Source organism: Nicotiana attenuata, chromosome 9 (assembly GCF_001879085.1).
Source record: "Nicotiana attenuata strain UT chromosome 9, NIATTr2, whole genome shotgun sequence".
Taxonomy (NCBI): Eukaryota; Viridiplantae; Streptophyta; class Magnoliopsida; order Solanales; family Solanaceae; genus Nicotiana; species Nicotiana attenuata.
This window is the reverse complement of record NC_031997.1, coordinates 15,492,820-15,512,932: the sequence shown is the minus strand read 5'-3', so window position 1 is coordinate 15,512,932 and position 20,113 is coordinate 15,492,820. Positions and strand designations below refer to the sequence as shown.

Sequence of the window (20,113 nt, the reverse complement as noted above, 5' to 3'; positions counted from 1 at the left end):
GAAAGCCCGATCTTGAGTCGGAGAGGTCGGAAATAGGCTCGAAATGATTGAATGTGCCGGAGCAAAGGTCGGAGAGGCCATAGAACTATAGCTCTGAGAAGATCTGAAAGAGAACCATCGAGGTCAGACCTCAACACTTCGAACACCCAGGGTTTAATGGTGGAGGGGGGTGAGTACAGACCATCCCTGGCCTGAGAAGCCATGGATTCCGGCGAAAGTACGGTGGAAAAAGGGTTGAAGACGACTAGGGTTCTGGAGAACCTTCGAGAGTGTTTTTAGAGAGGAGAGTATTCAATGGCGGCGGACCAAACGAAATGGGGGGATTAGGTTAGGGTAGGGAAATTAAAAATGGCAAGGGACGATCCTAGCCGTTGATCAAAATGATCAACGGCCTGGATTGAAAGGAAGGCCGGGCGGGTTAAGTAAACGGGTTAAGGGGCTGGGTAAAATTGAAATTGGGCCGGTCCAATTGGGGGTTAGGATTGGGTCAATTGATGTCTAAAATTGAAACGTAAATAGGCTGTAATTGCAACGAAATAAGGCTAAATGTTAAATAGCCAGTTTTCCCTTTTATTTTATAAATAAAAAATAGTAAAATGATTTTTAAAGCAAATTAACAGTACTGAGTCAGTTAATAAAACATAAATATTAATTTAAAAAATAGTGGAACCAATTTTTATAATTAAAATGTTATTAAACTTAAAATAGGCTAGAATTGCAATTATATGCAATTTAGCTTTAAAATACCAAATAAAATTGTAAAAAATGTATTAAACGTTACCTTAACTATATTTTTGTATAAACATGGGAATAAAATAAATTATTCACCAAAACTGATGATTTTGGGAATAATTACTGATTTTGTACTGCTAAAATGGACAACAAATTGATTTTAAAAATCTTTAAAAAATTGGGAAAAATACTAAAATCCTTAGGCATGCTTATATATGCATATATATGTTATTTTGAAAGTATTTTGTATATGTGAAAATATGTAGGGAAAAATTGGGTATCAACACTTGTCCTCAAGGACAAAGTGTTGCATGGTGATGCTCGAGATGTGACTTTAGGTGCTGACGGGGTATTGAGGATGCAGGGTCGAGTTTGTGTATCCAATGTTGATGGGCTTCGGGAGTTGATTCTAGAGGAGGCCCATTGTTCACGGTATTCCATTCATCCGGGTGCCGCGAAGATGTATCAGGATTTGAGGCAGCACTACTGGTGGAGGTGGATGAAGAAAGATATAGTTGGATTTGTAGCTCGGTGCCTTAATTGTCAGCAAGTGAAGTATGAGCACCAGAGACCGGTTGGATTGCTTCAGCAGATAGAGATTCCGGAGTGGAAGTGGGAGCGGATCACCATGGACATCGTATCTGGGCTCCCACGGACTTTGAGGAAGTTCGATGCCATTTGGGTTATTGTGGATCAGCTGACCAAGTCCTCGCATTTCATCCCTGTGTGTACTACATATTCTTTAGAGCGGTTGGCGGAGATTTATATCCGGGAGATTGTCCGTCTGCATGGTATTCCAGTTTCCATCATTTCAGACAGAGGTACTCAGTTCACATCGCGATTCTGGAGAGTCGTACAGCAGGAGTTAGGTACTCGGGTGGAGTTTAGCACAGCATTTCACCCTCAGATGGACGGACAGTCCGAGCGCACTATCTAGATTCTTGAGGATATGCTCCGTGTGTGTGTGATTGAGTTTGGAGGTTCTTGGGATCAGTTCTTGCCATTGGTAGAGCTTGCCTACAACAACACCTATCAGTCCAGCATTCAGATGGCACCGTAGGAGGCTTTATATGGTAGGCGATGTAGATCTCCGGTGGGTTGGTTCGAGCCGGGTGAGGCTAGATTATTGGGCACAGACTTGGTTCAGGATGCTTTGGAGAGAGTCAAGGTGATTCAGGATAGACTCCGTATAGCCTAGTCCAGATAGAAGAGTTGTGCGGACCGGAAGGTTCGTGATGTTTCCTACATGGTTGGAGAGTGGGTTCTGCTTCGGGTTTCGCCTATGAAGGGCGTTATGAGATTTAGAAAGAAGGGGAAGTTGAGTCCGAGGTTTATTGGCCCTTTTGAGATATTGAAGCGTGTTGGGGAGGTTGCTTACGAGCTTGCCTTACCTCCCAGCTTGGCAGGAGTTCATCCGGTATTTCATGTTTCGATGCTCCGAAGGTATCATGGTGATCCGTCGCACGTGTTGGATTTCATCTCAGTCCAGTTGGAAAAGGATCTATCTTATGTTGAGGAGCCAGTGGCAATATTGGACAGGCAGGTTAGGAAGCTGAGGTCAAAGAACATTGCATCAGTGAAGGTTCAGTGGCGGGGTCAGCCGGTCGAGGAGGCGACCTGGGAGATCGAGTAGGATATGCGCAGCCAGTACCCTCATCTTTTCACTACTGCAGGTATGTCTCTATGCTCGTTCGAGGACGAACGAATGTTTAAGTGTGGAAGGATGTAACGACTCGGCCGGTCGTTTTTAGAATTTACGCCCCGATCCCCTATCTACCGCTTTCCCCATGTTTATTTCTGCTATTTTGAATTGCCGGGATGGTCGGTTTTGAATTTCGGAGAGTTTTGGGACACTTAGTCCCTAAAAGAGAGCTTAAGTGTTGGAAAGTTAACTATAGTCGGAACAGTGTGAAGACGGCCTCGGAATGGAAATCCGATGGTTCCGTTAGCTCCGTTGGATTATTTTGGGCTTAGGGGCGTGGTCGGATTGTGTTTTGGAGGTCCGTAGCTAATTTTGGCTTGAAATGCCGAAAGTTAGATTTTTGAAGTTTCCGGTTCGATAGTGAGATTTTGATCCGAGGGTCGGAATAGAATCCCGAAAGTTGGAGTAGCTTCGTAGTGTTGAATGTGATGTGTGTGCAAAATTTCAGATCATTCGGACGAGGTTTGATAGACTTTTTGATCGAAAGCGTATTTTGGGAAATTTGGAGTTCTTAGGCTTGAATCCATGGTTAATTTGAGATTTCGATGTTGTTTTAGGTGTTTTTAGGATTGGTACAAGTTTGGATAGTGGTATTAGACTTGTTGGTGCCTTTGGTTGAGGTCCCGGGGGCCTTGGGATGATTTCGGATGGTTGACGGGGAGTTTGAGGGGTGTGAGTAGCTGCTGAACTTTGTTGCTTCTGTTATTTCCGCACCTGCGGTTTGGGGACCGCAGGTGCGATGACGCACGTCCGGAAAAGGAGCCGCAGAAGCGGAAAATGGGGAACACCATCAGGAACCGCAGATGTGATATATTTTCTGTAGAAGCGGTACCGCACCTGCGGGTGTAGGGCCGCAGATGCAGAATCTGGGTGTTTAAGTGATGGGTCGCAGGTGCGACCTTTGGTCCGCAGAAGCGGTCCCAAGGCCGCAGATGCGGAAGCTGTTGGACAGAATGGTTTTAAAAGGGGTTCCGCGACCTTAGAGTTTATTTCCACAATTTTAATCGTTTTTGGAGCTCTTTGGAGGGGATTGAAGAGGGATTTGAAGGGAATCACTTGGAGGTAAGATTCTTGGTCTTAAAACTCGTTTCTAATGTGAAATCTATCTAGTAAATCATGGAAGCTAGGCCTAAAATAGAAGAATTAGGGCTTGAGTTTAAGAGACTTTAAAATGAGAATTTGGGGGATCATTTGGACTCCGATTTCAGTGTTCTTGGTATGTATGGATTCGTGAGAAGATAAGGATTCCGTTGATGTGATTTTTGTCGAGTTTCGAGACGTGAGACTGAAGGACGTTTTGGTCATTTTACCTAATTTCGCGTATTAGCTTAGAATTTAATTGTAGAATCGGTTACTTGAAGTGTTATTTACATTATAAAATTTAATTGAATAGATTTGGGCCATTTGGAGTCGGATATTCGTGGCAAGAACGTGGTTTCGGGTTGACATTTGAGCCGGTTCGAGGTAAGTGGCTTGTCTAACCTTGTATGGGGGACCTTTCCCCTTAGGATTGATATTGTGATAATTGAAATGCCTTGTACGTGAGGTGACGAGCGCATAATTGTGCTAATTGTTGGAAATCCGGTTTTTTTTTAAAAAATAGCCTTGAATTGTGTTTTTCTTTTCTTGCTTACACTACTTGGAGATTTAGCCTGTTGTTAGTCTAAAGAAGCATGTCTACTTGACTAAATTGTTCTATTTGACTTAACTGCCTTATTTATATTACGTGAAGCATGCTAGGTTAGAATTATCTGTCTGACTTTGGTATGAAATTGATTGAATTGAGTTCTTGTTGCTGCTGTGTATTTACTTTGGGACTACGGGATGGTATCCCGGGAGCTCCCCTGTATGTTTACTTTGGGACTACGGAATTGCATTCCGGGAGATCCCCCTGCATTTTTACATTGGAACTACGGGATTGCACCCGGTAGATTCCCCAGTACTGAGTATTCATATTTGGGACTACGAATGTGGTATTCCGGTATATCCCGGTGCATTTATGAGTTGGACTATGGGAATGCACCCAGGAGATTCACTGGATATGATATTTATATTTGGGACTACAGGACGGTACCCTGGGAGATCCCCGGTTGTTATCTCGGAGCTGAGCTGTACTGTCTTTCTGTACTTGCCTTTGTAATAGTTGTTGCTGTCCTTCATATCCTGTGTTACTTATTTACACTGTTTATTTCACACTGTTAAACCTTATATCTTATTTAACCTCAGTAGGGCACTGAACTTCCTCGTCACTACCCAACCGAGGTTAGGCTTGGCACTTACTGTGTACCGCTGTGGTGTACTCATGCCCTTTTTGCGCATGTTTTTCATGTGCAGATCCAGGTACTTCGACTCAGTCCTACCACCCCTGAGGCGAGGCTACTGCTATAGCGACTTCGAGGTATATCTGCCGCGTCCGCAGACCGAGGAATCTCTTTCTATTCTTGCTGTTTAGAATTAGCCCTTCTGTATTTCAGTTCTTGTTAGACATTCTGGAGTTAGAGCTATATAGTATTTCTTAGCTTGTGATTCATGGGTTTCCGGGTCTTGGATTCATGTATTAGTTTTTGAGAGATTAATGTTGTGTATGCCAGGCGGCACTCTTAAACGTTGTTTATTTACTCTACCTCTGTTTTAACTTGTTTTTCTTTCGCAAATTTAGTTTATTTTTCCGCATTTTAGGCTTACCTATTCGTAGAGACTAGGTGCCGTCACGATGGTTCACGGAGGGCGAACCGGGGTCGTGACAACAATACTAAAATTCATAACCAATAATGAAAATAGGAAGAAGGAAGTGAAAAACTCGTAGAAGACTTCTCCGCCTTGCTCCTAGTGTGTTCTTGCCTCCTTAGGTCGAATCTCCGGTCTCCTTAGCCTCCTTAGGTCTAAATTATATCAAAAGTATGTCCCCCTTTTTCAAAATAGCATTTTTATATGTATTTATATCAAGTAGGGTCGGTCCCAGACGAAACACCTTTTCCTGAGCGAAATAGGACTTTGGCTCTGTAAAGTTTACACAGGCGCACCGCACGCTGTGGCGCACTGTGCGGCGCGGCAGTGGGGAAGTTCAGAAAGCTGTTTTCTGACAGACTGTTGGAAAATTGCACAGATGTGGTGCACTGTGCGGTGCGATAGTGGGAATTCGCAAATATGCAAAACATAAAAGTTGTAGCCCTTTCAAATAGATTTCCAACGATATATTGTGGAGCCCAAACGGAGTTCTGAGCGAAAAGTTGTGTGCATTTTACTAGACAATGCACCGTATGCCGGCTCGATTCTCCGTTTCGTTCTTAACTATCATCCTTTGATCCCCGAACATGATCCCAACTTAATTCCTTGGGCTTTTACTCAGACTTCAAAGCTCCAAATCACTTGAATTCATTCCATAATATCTACATAGCTCGGAATCACTCCTACAAGGCATAAAATACACAATTAATGCAAAACACTAGCGATTAAAGCTCAAACTCAATTAAAGTGCAGTAAATTAGAGTGTAATAAGCGACTAAAATATGAAATTATATCCTATCATCAATTACTCCGATCATCCGATACCAATAAGACAATATGCCTTTTTTGCGATTCGGTTAGGCGTTACGGTTTGATTTTGAATAACCCTACTATATAGAATTAGATTAATCGTTAACTAAGCTAACTACAACTAATTTAATGTCCAAGTTAATCAAGAGTAATGATTTTTTTTATTAATCTACTATTACAAAAATTAAACAAGTAATCACTAAATTAACAAGAACGCAAGAAGTTTTGATTTGGACTTTAATCAGAGGAACTGAATATTCCAGGGTTGTGGTCGGTTTATCAATTCTATTGAGTTCGTAATTACACTTGTTAATCCAAATTCTCTATGGTTGCTAGTTGACTAGATCGCTTGTATAAATAACATTTTCCCACATCACTATCCGTATATCCACAATATATCAACCCTATATTCCGATGATATTGAATCAATCATGAACGAATAAAATACGATATTCAACTAAGCAAGGCTGTTAGGTATATTCCTAGCCTAACCACAAAAAAATTTTCCGAGCCACGGGTTCAGAAACCAGCTCTCTCTAATTATACTATAATCGAAATATGGCTTTCCCAAGCATAGCAAAGATAGTAAATAGAACTCAACTGCTGGCCAAACAATTAAGCAATTATGCACAGAATTAGTAAAACAACCAAAGATGATAACTCGAATCTACAAAAACATAGTTAATAAACATCAATATTCATGACAACCATAAAAGAAATATAAAAATTACTATGTTTGCTAGAAGAAAAGATAAAATTCGGCCTCCACGACGGCTCTGTGCTCTCTCTTGGTCCAAAGTTTCCTCTCAAAAAACGTGCAATCCTCCTCTTAGACAAGTTTAGGAAGTATTTATAGGTTAGGGTAGAAGTCTCCAAGTCCAAAGCTGAGTAGGAAATAATTTATTTGCGGAATGAGGGATCAGGACATAAGCCAGGCGAGGCCTGGTCTGTAGCACGCCATAAGCCAGGCGAGGCCTGGTGTAAGGCCAGTTTGAACTAGCCTTAAGCTAGGCAGGGTGAGGCTTGGGACGAGGTACCTTTGCCTTGCTCCTATTTTCTTCTTTTCGTACTCTTTTCTTGTGTCTTTAACATCTTTTCATGTAACTTTTATTCCTTTATGCATTCCAATGATCCGACACATAAAAATAACTCAATTAATCTCAACATCGTACAATTAATTATTAAAATATCAAATATAAGGTAAGGAATGCACTAAAAATATAAAATTATAGCCAAACATCACAACCCCATACTTAAACGTTGCTCGTCCTCGAGTCAACCAACACTTTACATTATCTTTGAGCACTTTATACTTAACACATTCGAAGTACACTACATCAATGACATTGTTGATAGCAACAATTAAACATTAGCATATTTATTCAAAACTCATTTTTCTTTTTTCTTATGCCATACTTCAAAAATATTCAAATAAAGACAACATGCTTATAACAACTCTAGCTTCAGAAATGACTCAATGTCACAATGCACTCATATCTTGAACACCTAATACCGTAGAGAAGTCTAATAATGTTACCTTTCCTCGTGAAATCATGTACCCTCACAACAAAATCAAAGAGCGTAAGTAGAATCCACACATTCGAATTTCATGATCAAATATAGTTTAAGAGCTCTCATATATGAAAGAAATCGCTCATTCTCACAAAGAAGTCACATTCATGCAAAAGGTAACATAGGCTTTCCCTTTATGTAAGCCTCTTCTAATGTAGGTCGCTCGATCTAAAATCAATTAGGACTTTTTCATGGTTGTAATGTGGGCTAAGGGACGGGTAGGATATATTTAGGAATAGTGACTAACCCTCCTAAGAATTTTAACACATCACAAAATTAACTTTAAGCGTATATTTATCAATCCCAACTTCAATTTCACAAACAAAATCACCCCAACAATAGTCCTTTTTTCTTTAGACACTACTTTGACTCGCACTCACTAGCAAGGACAAGATATATTATTGCTTTTGCTAAAAAATTTCTCTTCTCTCAGAATTTTTCTTACTTTATTTTTTGCAACAATAATTTTTTTCTTCTATAATTTTTGCTAGTGGTGTATTTCTTATAATACAAGTGCACATTTCTTTATTTTATTGGTTCCTCTCAAAAGCCACTCAAGTTCGCTCCTTACTTCTTCTAGCGCTTATTTTACAAGTTAAGTACTTTAAGAGATAAAAGGATCAAAATAATGCAATTAAGAACAAAAAAAGATATTGGCTTGTAATGTGGGTGTCAAATAAAAGTCTATAGGCTCAAAGTAGTTGACTAGGGATAATTTTTGTTTGTGATAAGCAACGTAGCTCAAAGCGATCAAAAAAGGCCTACGTTTTTCAAATAGAGCAACACCTAGGATTTCGCTTCAACTCACATGCCGGGCAAGTTCTAGACACAATTATAACAACATGAACTACACAAAAATCTCGCCACACATGACACATGACTCATTAAGGATGGTCCCATTCCGCTCTCAAAGCAATGTAAGTATTCACAAAGCCACAAGATATTAAACATTAAGCACAAAGTGAACACAAGTCAAGAAAACTAGACATGGGCATTATACAACAAGCTATCCAATTTATCAAGGAATCATGAACAATTTCATAATATAGGGAATATACTACACGTGCCAGAGCCTAAATATGCTACTACCAAACAAGTCAAAAGTGCCTAGAAATCTCATCTTCTCCATTTTATTCCTACATGCGAATCTATTTTAAAAATAAAAAACTACTATCCGGTTCAAACTACATCCCACATAAAAGAATCAAGACACAAAGAAAAATTATTGGGGATTATTACGATCTAAAAAATTAATAAGATATATTTTTGGATTTTTTGTATTTTTGTGTTGTTGTTTAGACTTTAATCCCTCAAGAAAACTGTCTAGGAGATCCTCAGTCAGAAAAGGTCCAATCTTTTTCTATTTTTTCTTTGTTTTATATTTTTTGTTTAATTAAGTTACTAAAATAATACACTACCAATTCTACTAACTAAGCAATCAAAGATAAGAAGCTAAAAAAAAAAAGAAGTTCACATACTAATATCATACTACTGCTAATTCAAAGAGGGTCCTCCACCCCACACTTAAAAGAGTGCAGTGTCCTCAATGCATAAATAAAGCACAAATAACGAGGATGGACAAGAAATTCCCTGAAAGGTCAAAGGCCAAAGCGATAGCGGCTCATGGGATACTCACACTTCTCCTAGGCATAGTCCTTTGTGTGGGCACCCCACACTTAGTTCCAACCATCGGCTCACTTTTGCTTATCTTATGTCCTTGCTTCTATGCTCATATCCTACAAAACAAAAACAAACACTACAAAATAACACAATATAGAAAAAAAAAAAAAAGCAATAAAGATGGGTTGCTTCCCAACAAGCGCCTGATTTAACGTCGCGGCTCGACGTGAACCTCTTTTTGCCTCCAACTCGAACTTATGAATTGAATCCTTAATTTGGATTCAAGCTTTTTGCTATGCTCCCGGGGTGGTGGGACAAATCTACTTGGGCCAAGTAACCAATTGCGCATTCTACATGTCTTGGCCTTCAGATGAGGTGTGTAATTCTATCTCTCTGGCACAACGAATTCAAGAATGTAAGCACCTTGTTCCTCGTCCATTGGCTCCTTCAAGGGCTCAGATGACACGATATCCATGTCATCATCCAAACGATGTTGAAAAATATATGGAATGATGACCAGTACGTCCCAACTTTAGAATTGTATTACTATTTACAACCTCTTGTATACACATTAGCGTCTTCAAATATAACATTATCTGCTTTCTCACATGACTCTAGTGTACTTCGCTCAACATTGGCATAAGCAACAAAAACATGATTGAATGATTCATGCTCCACTTTTAGCTACTCAATTTGGCTAATTTGTTGTGCGTTAGACGCATCAACTTTTGCACTCAATTGAGCCTCCAAGTCATGAATAGCCATGCCAAATTTATCAATCTCTTATCCCAGTTCAGCTCTTACTTTTATTAAGTGTCTCATCTCATCTGTAATATTCCCTGAGAGACCTCCATATTATCTAATAATTGCTTGTGCATATCCAGATTGTGAACATCATGTTCTACATTATCCAATTCGTTACTCTTGTCAAACTCACAAGCATTATCAGAATCAGCATAGCAAGGGATTGGGGTAGGATAACAATACTTAGGACAATTATTCCAAAATCCACCATAAATAGTACATGATTGAGATGGTGCACACAACTCGCTCCTCGAAATATTTTCACATTGTTGCCATAAGTGGGATCCTCTACAATATGGACAAGGATCACAAAAATAAGAATACTTACGATTCCACCACTTTTCGTTTATAGATGCCATGTAAAAAGATTATAAATATTAACTAAATAAGAAAATGAAAACCTTGAAGGAAAATCAATTAAAAGCTTAACTTAGATAAACAATCAACAACTAAGTCCCCGACAACGGCGCCAAAAACTTATTGGTTCCCCAAGTACACGCAAGTATACATGGCCGTCAAGTAATAAAGTGACTGAAAAGTCGGATGCTAAACCCATAGAGACTTAGATTAATCGTTAACTAAGCTAACTACAACCAATTTACTGTTCAAGTTAATCAAGAGAAACGCTTTTTCTATTTATCTACTATTGCAAAAATTAAACAAGTAATCACCAAAGTAAAGAGAACGCAAGAAGTTTTGATTTGGACTTTACTAAGAGGAGGTGAATATTCCAGGGTTGTGGTCCGTTTATCAATCCTATTGAGTTCGTAATTACACTTGTTAATCCGAATTATCTATGATTCCTAGTTGACCTGATCGTTTGTATAAATAGCATGTTCCCACATTACTATTCGTCTATCCACAATATATCAACCCTATATTCCTATAGTATTGAATCTATCATGAATGAATATGGCATTCAACTAAGCAAGGATGTTAGGTATATTCCTTGCCTAACCACGAAATCTTTCCCGAGCCACGGGTCCAGAAACAAGCTCTCTCTAATTCTACTCTAATCTAAACACGGCTTTCTCAAGCTTAGCATAGATTGTAAATAGAACCCAACTGCTGGCCAAACAATTAAGCAATTATGCACAGAATCAGAGAAACAATCAAAGATGATAACTCGAATCTACAAAGACGTATTTAAAAAACGTCAATATTCATGACAACCACAACCCTAGAACGCAAAGTTTAGCTCCACATAGACATGGTAGCAAAATAATAAATCATTCAAATAAACATAAAAATTACTAAATTTGGTAAAAGAAAAGATAAAATCCGACCTGCACGGCGGCTCTATGCTCTCTCTTGGTCCAAAGTTCCCTCTTAGAAACGTCCAATCCCCCTCTTAGACATGTTTAGGGAGTATTTCTAGGCTAGGGTAGAAATCTCCAAGTCTAAACTGAGTATGAAATAATGTATTCGCGGACTGGGGGGACCAGGCCTTAAGCCAGGAGAGGCCTGGTCTGTAGCGCTCCATAAGCCAGGCGAGGCCTGGTGTGAGGCCAGGTTGAGCTCGCCTTAAGCTAGGCGGGGCGAGATCTGGGGCGAGTTATCTTTGCCTTGCTCCGATTTTCTCCTTTTCATGCTATTTTCTTGTGTCTTCGACATTTTTTTATACAACTTTTATTCATGTATGCATTTCAATGATCCTACACATAAAAATACCTTAATTAAGCTCAAATGTTACACAATTAATTATCAAAATACCAAAATGTAAGGGAAGTAATGCAATAAAAATATGGAATTATAACCAAACATCAATCAAAGAAGTGTTAAATCAACAACAACCAAAAAAAAAAAAATCCAATGTAAGCCCACAACGTGGGGTCTAGGAGGGCTAATGTGTACCCCTACCTTGTAAAGGTAGAGAGGTTGTTTTCGATAGAACCCCGGCTCAAGGTAAAAGTAAAAGAAGTAGACATGACACAAAGTAACACCAACAAGATTAGGAGATAAGATGACATGATGATAGAATAATCAAAGCGAAAGGATCAACATATAGTAAAAGAAACCTACGTATAAGAAGGTATGAAAATAAGAGATTAATGTTAATACTACCAACATGAAAATGAGACACTCCCGCCTATCTACCAACTTTCTACCCGAATTTCCAACATACAAATCTTCCTATCAAGGGTCATGTCCTCAGTAAGCTAAAGTTGTGTCATGTCATGCCTAATCACCTCTCCCCAATACTTCTTAGGCCTACCTCAACCATCTCTTCGGCCCCACCATGGGCTACCTCTCGCACCTCCTCACCGTGACATCTACACTTCTCCCCTTCATATGCATGTACCATTCCAACTTAGCTTCCCGCATCTTATCCTCCACAGAGACTACTCCAACTTGTCTCGGATAACTTCATTTCTAATCTTATCTCCCCTGGTATGTCTATATATCAATCTCAGCATCCCCATTTCTGCTACTTCCATTTGAAGGACATGGGTGTTCTTGACCAGACAACACTCCCCATACAACATAGTCAATCTAACCACTACTCCGTAAAATTTACCTCCGAGTCTGGTGGCACCTTCTATCACACAATTTATTCAAATAATACTGATTGTAAAGTGAATCTTTACATGTCATTTTTATAAGTGTGCAGTAGATTGATTTCTAGATGAAGGAAGAATGAAATGACAATGCAAAGTAAAAATCGGAAGTGCCTTAAAAAAAGAGAATTAAATCCATTGCCACTAACCAAGGTATTGGGGGCGACACATCTATTAGATGTTCCCTCCGTTATTTACAACAAATTAATTAATTAGCTGGAGTTGAGTCAAATGATTCATCTATATCCATTTGGATATATTTCTTGAACGGATAAGTAGGACTTAGAAAGAAAAAATAATACTACTATAATAACAAGTAAATGTGGAGATACACGAACATTTCAAATATATTAGAATAACAAATTAAAAATATGTTAAAGGTTATTCTATTTTTACAAAAGATGTTATTCTCTGTCATTACAATAAGCGGATATTTATTTTTGATAGATAGAAAGCATCTCTCTTTTATCCCTTCTACCCCTGACCTTTCTCCTTTATATGGGGCTTGATCGGGCTATATTTTGCGAAATTTAGATAGACAAAACTTTTTAAATAATAAAAGTTTATTAATGAAAATTCACATAAACAAAGGTGAAGAAGCAACAATATAACTTGATTAAACATTTGTTTCATTCAAACTTCATTAAACATAAGATTCAGTAGTGAGTGGATGATGCGTCTTGTTAGTTTTACTTGATCTTCAAAGACACCGGAATATTCACAAAAGAGTTCAAATTAAATGAAGTTACTCACAGTCACAGATCTCATGAATTCGTCGTTGAACCGTATATTCGTTAATCAAAATCACCTGTATTAATTAAAAGAAACAACTTGAGGATCCAAATTAATTTGATCGCTAACATCATCCACTTATTACTGAATCATTTACAATCTTCTTAAGAATTAATTGCATAAGCTTCCACTTGACCACTTGTTTTCAGTATCATAACGATTAATTACCAGTTGACTTTACCTCTAGCAATAGGGGCCGGGTGAGAGAAATAAATGTCACGATGTAATTATCTTGTTCTTAGAGGATTTGCAATCATATATATATGGTTTCCTAATGTCTTCATTAAAATCTGGTTATTTTATCTATAAGGCCTAAATTCGTTTGACATTAACAGCTCTATTAGGCATTCCAAAATTATTGCTCAGTGATAACACAACATATCTTACTTCCTTGTCCATATTAGTAGTATTAGTGTTAGTTTTGTTCTTTCTTATTTTCCGAAATTTTCTATTACTGCATGTTGTTTCTTTCGCTTCGATTTTGTTGTAATCTTGTTGAAGTTACTGTATGTTGCTACTGCTTCTTTTGCATCTTTCCTTGAGCCAAGAATCTTTCTGAAACAGCTTCTCTACCTTCTGATGGTAGGGGCAAGGTCTGCGTACTCACTATCTTTTCCAGACCCCACAATAATTGGGTTTGTTGTCGTTGAACCTGCAGGTTCTACCTTACGCAGGAATTAATTAGCCAGGCAACTTCTGCTGAATCTTATCTTAAAAATTGAAAGAAATCATGATTTCAATCACGAGAAGCTATATTTACGAACACGAACTGCAATCTGCAATAGTTTAATTGAGAAGCGTAATTTCTAATTTCATTAATTAGTTCAGTTTTCTAGAGTTCGATTTCGAGATGGAAGATGGAAAAGAATTAAAAAAAACTTGTGCTTTATCCAGTGCTTATATTCTTTGGAATTTTGACTTTGTTCTTATAGAATCTGACAAATTCCCATATCGAATAAAATATATGGAATTTAAACTTTTAAAGTGCCCACAGGAAACAGTAGAGGAGGTACAGTATTTTATTTCTACTACATCATCGAGAATAGTCATAATGTGATAAGTAAATTTCACTTGACCCTCAATTCTTTGAGTTTATGAGAACACTTCTTTCATCTCTTGAATAGGAAAAAGAACCCTCCTTGACCTCAAAGTCAAGACCCATCCTTGCCAAAATTACCCAATGACCCTCAAATAGTCGGATTCTATCATTTTCTTTTCCTAGTAAGGAGAATAATAGTATGGTAGTATACAACTTGTAATTTCATGCTTATCTTTTTCCTCCTTTAGCTTTCATTTGAACTTCAAAAACTCGTTTGTCTATTAGTAAAGGATCTTTTTCTGTTAAGAGTTAAAAAAAAAATGTATACCTTGAACTTCAAAAGAGACCACACAACAACGGAATGGAACCTCCTCTCGACCCCATTACCCTCTGGTCACACTTTAGAGCTTGAATTGCAAATAATATCGACTCATACAGAAGAAAAGGTTCACTATTATAACAAATTCGTTGACGCTAGAGTCCACCTGTTGACCTATTCAACAGCGGAGCTAAAAACAGTCTAAACAGAAAACAATGAAGCAATTTAATTCGTGAAAACTGAAGAGAACAAAAATGTTTTTCAAGTTCGTTCATATATTCTACATATACAAGCCTCAGTGAAGGAGAAGTCTGAGAAAAGACCATGTCAATACATGATTGTTCGTAGTGGTGGACAATGACGAACAGTTTCCTTCCATAACTAGCTTGTTGCGTATAAATGGGTCAAACAACACTAAATGCCGACTGTAGTGTAGAGGAGAATCGAGAAGTAAGAGTCTGGGTTGCAAATGCTTGGAGCTGTTTCTTAGCATCTGGATTTCAGAAAAATATTCTATGAAGATTAACAAGTAAGGCATATTGGAAAACAAAATAGGAAAAACTGAAACAAGCAGGGCAAGATAGAAACCAATCCAAGATAGACAAACTAATGAGGGAACCCAACAAAATCTAGCGTCATATTATATTCTTGCATGAAAGTTGGAACACCAAAACAAAGTAAAACTCCAGCGGTAATGATATTGTTAGGCGCAGAATCTACAGAAGTTACAGTAAGTACGCACCTTTGCGACATCTAGTAAAACCAACAATATTTGCGACGCTGAGAGTCAAGCAAACTCCAACAACGAGAAGATAGTCAGCTTGGAATCTAATGAGGGAGAATATCGCGAGAAAGAACCAAGCAACAGCCTACAACAAAGTACACATATCAGGTACAACACATCAATGGATAACCATATCACTTTGCAAAATAAGGTACAGATAAAAACCAAAAATAAGCCCTATAACATATGCTACAATATGCTTTTGTAGTTTGAATCCTGGAATAATAAAAGCTGAAAACAGAAAACAAGAAGCCAAGGTGTGAACGGCCATCGTTCATATTCAAACTTATGTTTTTTGCCGATTTTTCTTGAATTCTTCTGATTATTCAATACACATGTTCAATTTGTTTATGTTGAACTTTAGAATAAGCAGTCAGTGCGATAGAGTCTTCACTTACTGTTAGGTACAAAGTCCACCAGAACAGCCAGGAATCCTTCTTGTTCATACGAGCCATTGACTGAAAGGAAAAGTGAAGGACAAAGGTATGTCCCAGCCAATAAAAAGTTAATCAATCAATAAGACCAAATGCGCGAGTACTTCTAAAATAAACCTACATCTGAAGGTCAAGAAGTCTGCCACGGAACCTGAGACTAGATTACGCACCTCTTGGTCAAGGCACTCAAATCTCCACACACTCTCGCCATTATCATCTATTTCATTCCACCATCTTAAACCCACCAGGATACGCCCACTCACATTCTTAACCACCCAAAAGTCAAGAGCAGCTAAAAGAACAGTTATCACAAAGATGATAACAAAACTATCAACAAATAGAGCTGACAGAATATAAAACGCTAGTGCTGCTGCCTGTCAATGCAAAGGAAATGTGTTAAGTAAATACAATTTATAAGACATTAAAATAAGAAGAAGACTATCATAAGCTGCACCTTGAAGAGCACATGAAAAAAGCATATCTGTGGGTGCGCATAGTCCTCCCCTGCAGGCTGGGAAAGAACGTGATAGTGTAATTAGCATTATGACAGAAAAGATCAACATTTTCTATGTGCTTCCCTCCTTTCCTTTCGGCGGAGAGTGTTTAGGTTGTAAGAGGTAGAGCAACAACGGTAGAAAAGAAAGAAAACAAGGAAGGAGGGTTATCAAAAATAAGTAACAGAGGAAAGTAAAGTAACCAGAGCCACAAGCTCCTCTAAGCTATGAGTACTATGTATTAATAAATCAACCTTTTTCACCTACATGCTTCTCCTAGATCATCTATTATGTTAAAGGTAGTGTAATTAGCATTATGACAGAAAAGATCAACATTTTCTATGTGCTTCCCTCCATTCCTTGCGGCGTAGAGTGTTTAGGGTGTAAGAGCTAGAGCAATGAGGGTAGTAAAAGAAAGAAACAAGGAGGGAGGGTTATCTTAAATACTCCAAGTAACAGAGGAAAGTAAAGTAACCAGAGGCACAAGCTCCTCTAAGCTATGAGTACTATGTATTAATAAATTAACCTTTTTTCACCTACATTGCTTCTCCTAGATCATCTATTGCCCTTCCCATCCGGAGGATGAGCAAACCAGAATGAACTCAAAAATTACGACAACACCATAACTACGACTCAATCCGGCGGAAGTTGGGATTGACTATACAGATCTGTTTCACAATTCACAGTTTCACTACATTCAGACCAAGTTCATTCCAATATTCAATAGTCCGGGATTATCTACCACTAGAATTCTCTATATTTTCTTCTACTGACATACGAGTATCTGAACAAAGAAAAAAACTACTGTAAATGTTGGACCTAATGTAAGTATATCAACATGGCTAAGTTTTGATTCCGACTAGCTAGTATCTCCTATATGGATCTTATGCTTCCATCATGTCTATTTTACTCTAAAGTCTACATGAAGTTCAAGAGATTATGCCTTTTGAGACAACTTTCATCCATGTGATTTTAGGCCTACTTATTCCCCTTTTAAGAGCTTCAACCGGTGCATTTGGAATCTACATAGAACACTACCAAACCATCTCAAGCAACCTCTTTAACTATATCCTCTATGTAGGCTAGTTATACCTCTTATGACACCAAACTAAAACTTAACCACACCGATCATGTAGCTAGCATTGTATAGTGGGACTTACTTGACATCCAACATTAATAGCACATCTAGAGGTTCCATTTTCAAAGTTGCATCAATATACACACACAACAATATCTTTTACACAAAACAATCACTAAGCTTCATTCCCAAACTAATATGATCGGCTATACAAGTCTTCTACATATATTTTGCAATACCTGAGTCCATCTCATTTCAAAAAATTCTTTTGTTTTCTAAAGCAAATTAGGAGTTCCAATATTTGAAAATTTATCATATTATCACCTTTTTTTTATTGTTATCATATCATCACTTTTTTAAAATACATAAATCTACCGCAATCTCCTTTCTTTATCTGGATGTGAAACCGGTGCGAAGCTCACATGTTACTTGAGAATAGAACAAAGCAGGAAGATTAGCCGTCTCCCTAAAAGAGATGCAGCTATGTTAAAAAGACAATTAATGTTTAATATTAAAAATGCCGTCTTCAGACTTTCTATGCCCACTCATTTCGATTAACGGCTGCATCATCCATACATAAAATTTTGATATAGGATATCGTATCAACAGTAAGAAGTTCTTACTGAAACTTAAACATTGGAAATAATAATGATTTTACGGGTGGAATCAAATATGCAGTACTTATAGACACCAAAAAATAGCATATTCAAACTATCAGAAAGTCTATAGACGCCAAAAATAGCATTCAAATTATCATAACGTTATTGACGCTACAATTGCATAATTAGCAGTTAGCACCCTGGAAAATCCTATTGTTTGAGTATATAAATAAATAAACAAATATGAAATATAATCCAAGTGGTACAGTTCAAAGTTGCACCAACAAACTAACAATACGGCAGCACGAATCAAATCAACAAAAATCTATATAATGGGATACTTCAGCCTATTAACAAAAAAAGTATATACAAATAAATCTGGCATGAGTTAAGCCAACCAACATCCTTTTATTTCACCACATTTTTCATTTATCTCTCACTGCAGCAGAACAAAAGCTTCTTTTTCTATCATTATACGCAGTCAACTACTTATCTTGATCTAATTTGTCTAAAGCTCACCAAACTTACATCCCATCCTAAAACTTACTGATACACACACACACACACACACACATACACACACACACACAGAGGGAACAAAGCAAAAGGATACACTTTCCAAAGACACAAACTGCTCTAAAAAATGTATTAATGTTGCATATATAAAGATACAGATGATAGAAAATATATTTAGTTATCTTTTCAGTACTTAGGCCATATTTTGAACTGAACATGTCAATGATCACTTTTAATTCCACATGGACCTTTAATACCTTTTCAACCAAAATCTTCTCGGAGAAAAATGATTCATGTATCCTAGCACAAAATAAAAGGCCACTCAACCAGCTGATCCAGTGTAGAAAATATATGTCAAGAGAACATAGTCTATAATCTCTAAGTAGATCAATTGAGGGGATATCTTGAAATAGTCCTATGGCCATAACTATATTACATATGACATCTGAGACCAAAGTAGCAGGTTAAACTCACTTTGCCTGCTTGTAATACTCACTAAGACCTTGAACATAAAAGAGTAATAGGACAGCTCGATGTACTACAATAAGATTTAGATAAGATATGATAAAATGGGTATCCTTCTATATTTATTAGTCCATTTATATTTGTTTACCGGCCGTTAAGGGAATGAGTACTTCTATACCAGTTTGGTGTTAAGCACACCTTCCTTTTCACTTTCACTTTTATTTTATTTTGGTATGAGGATGATATGAATTGAGCTTAAAGAAAGAATTAAGGATTCATATATAGCCGATGCCAACTTGCTACTGAGGCGTACTTCTTGTTATTATTGTTATAAGCACCCTATGATATGCAGGAGTATTATTTCACAATTCTTCTGGGCAATTATTCTTGCCGATTATTTCCCCAAAATTTGCAGTAACCAATAGGAACAAATTTTATATCTTCCAGATCGATAATACAATTCAAGGATGGATTCACTAGAATGAGAATTTTCAATTCCCAACCAGATCGAAAAACAAAAGGAAAAAAAAAAAGGATTAAATCAACAGATCAATTAATCTTAATTGAAGAGCTACGAACTCAAACAAAACCCTAGCCTCAAGGCAATGATTTCAAGTTATTATTTGATAATGACACATGATTGTAAATTAGGTGGAAAAAAAGAGATAAACAAAGAAACTTACTGGGTTAAAATCCATATCGAATATTCAAATCCAATGCCCTTAGAATTTCGCCTGATCTCTGAAAATGGTATGAGTTTTCTCTCTCTAAAATTGTTGCAACAATTTCGTGGAAATGAAAATGGAGCTGTTTCTTAGATTTGGCATTTGACAAATTTTTGGAATTCTAGAAAATGAACCCCGAAACTTTTGTTATTTAGGAAATGCTCCAGGAATTTTGTTGCTCTTCCATTCTGGTCTCTGGTAGAGTTTAAATTATCCTCTTCTAATGAGGAAATTAAGATTTAATACGACAACAATAACTATATCTCAATCTTAAATAAGTAGGGGCAGCTATATGAATCCTTAAATTAAATAAAAAAGTCGTAAAAGTCCTCTATATTTCCTA

The 20,113-nt window shown here is 37.5% G+C and overlaps 1 protein-coding gene across 1 annotated transcript; it reads right to left on the bottom strand.

Moving 5' to 3' along the window:
- On the bottom strand, positions 14,748-19,892 carry LOC109232093 (Golgi apparatus membrane protein-like protein ECHIDNA). The gene is made up of 6 exons (XM_019397753.1): positions 19,729-19,892; positions 16,348-16,404; positions 16,064-16,267; positions 15,858-15,917; positions 15,418-15,544; positions 14,748-15,168 (listed from the first exon to the last, which is right to left on the bottom strand). Exons 1-6 carry the CDS (start codon positions 19,741-19,743, stop codon positions 15,080-15,082), a joined length of 552 nt encoding a protein of 183 aa, XP_019253298.1. The 5' UTR covers positions 19,744-19,892; the 3' UTR covers positions 14,748-15,079.